General features: G+C 31.5%; 1 protein-coding gene across 1 annotated transcript in view; it reads left to right on the plus strand.

Moving 5' to 3' along the window:
• The window catches only part of LOAG_10709 (F-box domain-containing protein), a gene marked incomplete at its 5' end in the record, with an annotated part of 5169 nt that extends 1292 nt beyond the window's left edge, over positions 1 to 3877 (plus strand). Inside the window, 8 exons of the mRNA XM_020448219.1 lie at positions 738 to 817; positions 1075 to 1274; positions 1495 to 1702; positions 2069 to 2262; positions 2397 to 2486; positions 2715 to 2832; positions 3169 to 3374; positions 3522 to 3877. Of these exons, the coding sequence (XP_020301617.1) occupies positions 738 to 817; positions 1075 to 1274; positions 1495 to 1702; positions 2069 to 2262; positions 2397 to 2486; positions 2715 to 2832; positions 3169 to 3372 (1094 nt within the window). The 3' untranslated portion in view covers positions 3373 to 3374; positions 3522 to 3877. The remainder of the gene's footprint in view (positions 1 to 737; positions 818 to 1074; positions 1275 to 1494; positions 1703 to 2068; positions 2263 to 2396; positions 2487 to 2714; positions 2833 to 3168; positions 3375 to 3521) is intronic.
• Positions 3878 to 8068: the final 4191 nt, after the last annotated feature.

The following is an 8068-nucleotide window of genomic DNA, read 5'->3' on the forward strand; positions in this document are numbered from 1 at the left end:
CTGTAATTCATTAAGGAAATACTCACTACAGTCAATGATTTGTCGGATGATATATTGTTGACAGTATTTGGTTATTGTCATCCGGTCGATTTGATCCATGGTTGTTCTTTGGTTTGTCGCCGTTGGAATTATTTGGCGAATTATTCCAGTTTATTCACCGAAGTTCGGGTGTTAGTTGACGATTTTTCATTGAAATATGGCAGTGTGAAAATGTTCTTTCACAGGGTAAGCTTTATACTAATAATCTTTTTTGCCTGAAATACCTGGAATCAGTAAGGGAAATTTTCGTGTTTTATGGGTCGTGATTAATCGAAGCTATGAGGACAGACTTATCGTCTTGAATCGTCTTACTTTGAAATTTTGCTTTGAAATAACTTGCCTTCTGTTTCATACTTTTGTTAATTGATGAATCAGGATGTAGGTGTTCGTTCACTCTTTTTGCATATTTCTAGACTTCGCAGTATCTTCGAAAATTGTGCATTGATTGTCCAGTGCCTTTGCCATCTGCCGAAGTTAACGCATTGTTCGACATTTACTTTCCCAATGTCATCCATCTGGATCTTGGCTCTTTGAAGGGTACAAATTGAGATCGCTTTACTTCACAAATCACCTTACTTGACAAGAGAATTGATATAAAAAAAGGAGATAATATATATCAAGAGACCTTAGTAAGAGTTAATTTCCTCCAAATTTAAACATGCAATTTTCTTTGCTAAATGTGGGTTCTTTTTTTTCAGAAATGAATACCGCATTGTTGAAAAAGTTATCAAATTGCTTCCCCAATGTTGAAACTTTGCACATGGAGAAAATAGAACGAGTATGATTTATATTGTAAATTGCATCAAATATCTCATCGCCATATAGAGTACCATAATATCTGGTACTAATATTATTATTACTGTCAAATATTCCATTACTTGAATGGATTTTATTACTTTTCAGATCACTGTTTTGGACATTTAATTTTTCAATGTTTAACATTACAGTTTAGGCGTCATTTGTTAAAAACAATTTTAGTTTAAGGTTTAATAATGTCGTTATTGTTATTCATGATTTACATGTTGCATTTTCTAGAGTTCAAAGTGTGATGATAATGCACAGGAATGGGGAAAAACGTTGAAAATGTTATTTGAGGATGAAAGCATTTTTCCGAAGGTGCAAAATTTCTTTGTTGGTAATGTAAGTGCATATAGTTCGGAAAGTGATCCGAAATTGCCGGCTTGCAATCGTCCGCTGAATTTATTACATATTTACGACGGGATGGGTGAAATTGAGTAAGTCTGGTTTCTTGTAGAGATTACCCGTTAGCTGTCGAGTTTGATCATCTTTGAAAATAGTCTTATGAACCATCCTTTGGAATCTGTTGTTTGAGTATCATTTAGCTTCAAGCTCGATTCATTAGACATTGGTGTCACAAGACTTGGCAGTATTTTGGCACACATTACAACCTCGACACTCGACACAGACATATTTGATAATACCATTGCTTTTCAGTTTCAGCGTGATTAGAACTTCTCCGTGGCGGTCAACTCTTACAGAACTTCATCTTGGATCTCATATTAGAAACGATGGCATTGAATACATTGGACTTTTGCAAAATTTGAAAGTTTTTTCCTGGGGTCTAAGTCTTTATACATTCGATGAAGAATTCGCTCATATAAAGGCAAGGAAAATCGAAAATATGAGATTGACGCTGTCAATAGTATGAGGGTAATGCAATCAGACTGTTATAAATGAGGAGCGTGATATATCTTCATGAGTTTCACTCAATGTTTCAAGTCTCTAATTTTTCAATTTGTGTTAACTAAATGATTCATCCTTCCAACTTTACAAAGGTTTAACGAAATAGACCAATAATTTTTTTTTTAAATACTTTCTGTTCGTCCCGAATTTGACTTAATCTGACATTTTTTTTTTTTTTTTAATTAAATGTTTTCATATTTTTACATGTTTCGATGTAAATATCTTAAATAATTACTTTAATAACTTTCATACCTCTAATTTTGCAATAAGCATTATGAAAATAAGTGCCGTTTTGGTTTTCTACACTACTTTTTGAAAATTGCAGAATTTGTACAATTTGGAAGAGTTAAGGATATTTTTCGGTGGTGAAGATTGTAATGTTTCGCCCGATGGTTTGATTGCCTTGTTCACTTTGCCCGATAAGGAACCTGAGAAGTCATTTCCGTACAAACTTAAACATTTAGTAATTGCAAATTATTTCGAAACTAGCGTTGATCTTCTTCAAGCCATCAATCGGAAGTGAGTTAATTTCTGGTGGTAAATATATTTAGCCAGTCTCCTCCTCATCAACTTGTAGTAATATCCAATATTCAACTTGTAGTAATTTTTATTATAAATGTGTTGCTACGGTAATTAGATATGATCTATTGCAGTTGTCCAGATTTGCGAACACTTGGTCTACCATTCAATGAGTATTCATTATTCAGGGATGAAATTATGCCTTTTATTATTAGTAAGTTCAAGTAAGTAGTTTCTTTCTTATCATTGGTTTATCAAAATATTTAAACTGTTATTGCTGCTGCTTATATTTTCTATTTTTCAAGAGTTTTTTCGGTATCCAAACAATAAGTTCAATTCATAATTTGTGCAATAAGTTCAATTTTTTACTACTTTGCAGTACTCGTTCCAGAACACTATGAAGTTTTATTTTACACAAAATTAGATAATGATTTCTAGTGTCTTTTTTTCAGACACTTAATATTCCTGGATCTAAGCAATTTCGGGGAATGTTATAAAGATGAAGTGTGGAATAATTTGAAAAACGACGACTTGCCGGACTTATGTCTCCTCAAACTTCATGGAAATAAGGTACTGTTTACTGGAGAGGAGCATGAGATTTAGAATTACTGCTCAAAATTCATTTGATGGAGGGTTTTCGGTTTCAGTTTCAATTAATGTTCTGAGCGATTTAAATATGAAAGTAAATGCTGGAAAGTCTCATGTTTTTCCATTTGGAATTGTTAAATTCTTGGCAAAAAAGAAAAAGTGTTGGAGGGGACGTTGTTAAAAGAGAAAAATAATAATAACTTGAAATTTTAGCCAGGTATGAAGACTAAATTTGTTCTGGATTGAGAATAAGGCAGTGAATCGTACCAAAAAAAAGAAAGATAAAATCGTTCGGAAAATGATACGCTTGTTTTTCAGGTTAATATTGAAGATTTACAACGCTTGAATTTAAGACGACCTAAACTGTTAATTTCAACCAGAGTGAATCATTTTATTAACTGGACCAAAATTGAGAATAGTTGCATTTTCCATGATACTTTTGATGGTGATATCAGAGCCATAGAAAATGATTTGCGACAGATCGACGGATTGCGTGATTTTGAAATAAACGCCGGATTATAAATGTTAGTTTATTCGATCATGAAACGGTAGAAAATTAGGCTTTTGACAATTCGTCAATTTGCGTTTTTTGATTTGTGCTGTTTCATAAAATTCCCGGATTTTTGTTAGTCTCATTTTCATCAATTCCTGTCGATATGTATTATTTTCAGCTACAACAATCTTAGCTTTGACATTTTGAAGCGTTCATCGTCAATCGGTTTTTGCAATGAAAGATCAGGGCGTTTCAGTAGTGGCCATTCTGTATAACTGGAATTAAATCGCATAAAAGTTGACATTTAAGTAAACGGGTTAGCCTTTTTGGAATTACTCGTTCTAATGGTCCATGGATCATTTACATCATTTAATGGGATGAATCAGCGAAATCGTCGGCTGCGCACTTTATTGAGTTGCATATTTTTGTGACATTTTGTAACATGCTTTCAACACACTGCGATTGGAGATTTACGTCTGTTTTCTTATGCATATACTTTACCAGACCATTGTAATTTTTTCAATAAATTATGATATAGTAGTATTGTTAATTGCTATATTCAGTTATACTGCATATTAAATACACGATAGCTGAAGCTTTCCAAGGAGATAAAGGTGTATTTTTTTCTTTTTTTACAAACTTGCAATTTGTGCAGAACATTTCGCCCACTGGATTCCTAAAATTATCAGTGATTTGTACAATTTGACCAGTAAAGCTAACTTCAGCTGTATATCAAATGTAAAGGATGTGTGCAAGTATACTGTTCTTAATCTAGGAATTGAAAATGTGAAAAAGAAAGAAATGCAGTAATACTGCTACATTCGTATAACATTTTGCTTCAAAAATTAACTTACATATTCCGACTATCGACAAAACATTAATCACTGAAATAGTCCAGGCTGATAAGTAATCCACAAAGCACTAGCTTTTTTCGCCAATGTCCTCGAAGAAAAGGAAGAAACAAAATCATTGAATAAGAAAAAGTAAAGGACATTTTTCAATATCAGCAAAGTTTCTGTTATTTACAATCAGGTTGGTTTTTTTCACTGACTTTACGAAATGGAGCGAACAATTCTTTCAATTTCTTTTAACAAGATTCATCCATTTTAAACAAAAACAACAGTGATAGAGTGTGTTCTCGAGAAGCAATGCATGTTCTCCTCAAGTTTTAGATGAGAAATGCATACAATACATTTAATTAAATTCAATCCAATTCAAATGGAAAGTTTTTTAGGAACAGGATGAAACAACTGGCAGTAAACAATTCTTTTAGATTGAAATTTGAATATAATTCTTTAACGGACTGTAACAGGAGAGAGGGGTTGGAGTGAAAGTCGAAAAACTTTTGGAAATGATGAGTGGTTCAAGGAAAGGATTCTGGGTGACATGAAAGAAAAAGGAATTCAAAAATTGCTCTTAGTAAACCATCGGGATCTCACCGAAATTTTCCGAGTTATACATTATTCGGTGTCCAATCTAATGCAATCGATATATTTGTGTTATTGGTTTTTATAATTGTTAATTTGTTTGAATATTGCTATACTCAGTGGAAGATTTCAAAAATGCAAACATTTAACGTTTTGACTTGTAGAGGATTGTTTTTTTTATTCGATTAATCAAATTAAGCGATAAAAGTGGAGAAAAGAATCATTTTCCTCATCATTATTACCTGTTCACTTCTTGTGAAGACATTCAATTTATTTTTCATGTTGTGTGAGTTTTTGCCAATCAATGTTTTCACCTACAGCAATTACCTTTATCACAACTATAACAGTTTGTGACACTTGATAAGCAGTGTCAATTTTTATTTTTATTTTTCAGTACTTTTTATTTTTAGGGAACAACTATAGAAAATAAAACATCAACAAAAGCTTTTTCTCCAATAATTTCTACAACAACAACTTCACAACAACTCCAACAATTACAACAACATCCTCTTTTTCAGCAATTTTTCCTCGAATAAACATTTCTACATCAACTTTAGTAGTTCCTCCTACAATAGAATTTTTTAAATAATTTCAACAATAACTTTTTCTTCAACAATTTTTCCTACAACAACAACAACAACAACTTATTTTACATCGACTTCCTACGACTTCAACAATACCTATAGCAGCAGGAATTCTAACAATTAGGAAGCTAAGACCACAACACAAGAAAAAAAACTCTTACAACTACAACTTCTTAAACAAAAAAAAGGAACAGATTCCCCTCCAACAACTTCTTCAACAACTTTTGCAAAAACTACAATAAAAACAACCGTTCCTTAATAGCTTCTATCCAACAACATTAGCCTTTGTTTCAAGAACTTCTGAAAGTGAAATAAATTCTTCTCTAACAACTACAACAGCAATTATCTTTTTTTGCTTTAACCTCAGCAATAACTACTACAGCAACAGCAGCAAATGACTTCTTTTTTCTTGACAGATAACTAATTTTAATATTTTCCATGTCCTCTAAACTCAATAACACATCATCATACAGCATCATTTGTAATTTTCCTGTCAAATCCTTCACAAGAACTTCTTCAACGACTTCTTCTTTTAATATTTCCTAGTCGAAATACTATCGGGCAGATCAAAACAATCATTAATTTCATCTCTCAAATGGAAATTATATATTACAATGAAGAAAACAAGCAACCTGTGGAACAATTATTACAATTACGAAAATCGTACGATGTTACAATTGAATTCATAATCTACTTCGCAACAAGCAAACCATATTTTGTATTATTCTAAGAAAGAAATTTCAATGTTACAAATTGAAATGATGAAGTTTGAGCAGTAATTGACGTTACTTCTGCTTTTAACATAAAGTTGATATTATATCGAATAAATGCAATAGTTGCATAATTGCATCCGTAAGACAAATTTCCTTCTAACCATAGCAACTATAACTTTATAATGTTGGAGAACGATTTGTTAGAAGAATTTAAAAAGATTTTTCAAATGTAAAGCTGTTTTAAACGTTATTTTCTTTTGTCATAGAAATACTAAAGTTCCCATCAAAAAGCGGTTTCTCTTTCAATATTCCGTCAAGCACGCTAATTTATGAATATTATAATTTAAATTAATAGCAGGTAAAATTGGAACAAACCATAAAACTGGGACAACAAAAAGTAAGTTGAACTTTAACTAGAAATTTCACACCTTTTCATACCTTGGAGTTGCACGCACTCAAATGTCATTCGGTGCTTGGAATATTTAAATTATAAAAAGATTATGAAATTATGAAAAAATAATAAAAATAGTATTGTCGTGACAAATTAAAAGAAAGGGAGTTAAGAAGGTGAGGTAGATTGTTATTGTTCGTTGTGGAAGCTGTTATATTTTTAAAGGAATGACTTACAGTGTATCGGTTTGTTTCGTGTTTGAAACTTACAGCAGATTATCCTTTTTTGTCGTCTGGATACCAAATACAGTAAAGATAGGTTCAAATAATTCCCATTACAATAGAATGACTTCCAGGGTAAAGTCAGTAGAATAGTGAGATTTTGTAAGGATTAGTAGATTGGGAGAGATAAATGAAGAGCGTTTGTGTGAACCTGAGTGTCGACAGATGGGATTTTTGCAACAATGTGTCAATGTTAGGATTTCTAATGTTTATATAAGGAGTGTGTAAGGAGAAACAATCATAACAAATTAACGTATACTCACAGCTACCAGAGAAATCTCCATATCTATATTAACTTATATTAAGTGACTTCAATCAAAATATACTTTGTTTGGAGAAAAGAAAGAAATACAATAGTTCACAGAAATTTAGAGATAAACATGTTGGATATAAATATGTTTATAAGATTAGATATCTCTACAGTATGCCCATCAATGTTCATGAAATTAGTTGTAATCTAGAGTGCGCAAACCTCAATATGAAATAAAACTCATTCAGACGATTTAAAGATTTGATAGCTGACTCATGACTTTGAGCATGAGAGAGGAAAAATAAATGTAAATGCAAACTATTTAAATGAATAATCTTATGATACAATTATTTCGGTTTTTCCAAGAAGTATTGCTTTTGAATTATTCAAGTGGTATTGCCTATGAATTATAAGATTCATTCAATTAGATGACGTAATATCACCGTTGATTTTACACTGAAGATGCTAACTTAAATTTGTTATCTTTGCTTGTTCCTTATTTTCTCTTGTATGTCATGCGTTTTTAAAATTCAGGACAAGGAAGAATTTTCCAAGAGTGTTGCAATATATTTACATTTGCGTAACTTCAATCCCAACCTACATTTAGCAGATGAGATTTCAATTTTGCAAAGAATATGGATACTTTGAAACAGTCAAAAATTTATCTGATATCACTTAAAAACTATTTGTCATCTGAGCATTTTTCGTTTCTAATGTAATTTCACCATTTAAATTTATACAGTAGTAATCATTATAGGAATCGAATGTTTTTTTTCTCATTCCATATGTCGGAAAAACTGGAATAGTTGAATCATAGAATTATTCATTCAAATTGTCATGAGTTAACTATCTACCAATCGTTTAAAAATGTTTCCTGTCTCACTCTACATTCGGCAACTAATTTGTAAAAGCCTTATCTTACGCATAAATCTTGTATACTGCTTGAGAAAGTTGTATATCTCACAAAATAATTTCCTATAATTTCCTCTTCATCTATAAAACCAATCTTATGTAAATTCTTTTGTAGAATACTGTCAATTTGTAATGATTGTTACGAAATTTCATATCACACATTCCTT

This window comes from Loa loa (genome assembly GCF_000183805.2).
Source record: "Loa loa unplaced genomic scaffold supercont3.604, whole genome shotgun sequence".
In the NCBI taxonomy this organism is placed as follows: Eukaryota; Metazoa; Nematoda; class Chromadorea; order Rhabditida; family Onchocercidae; genus Loa; species Loa loa.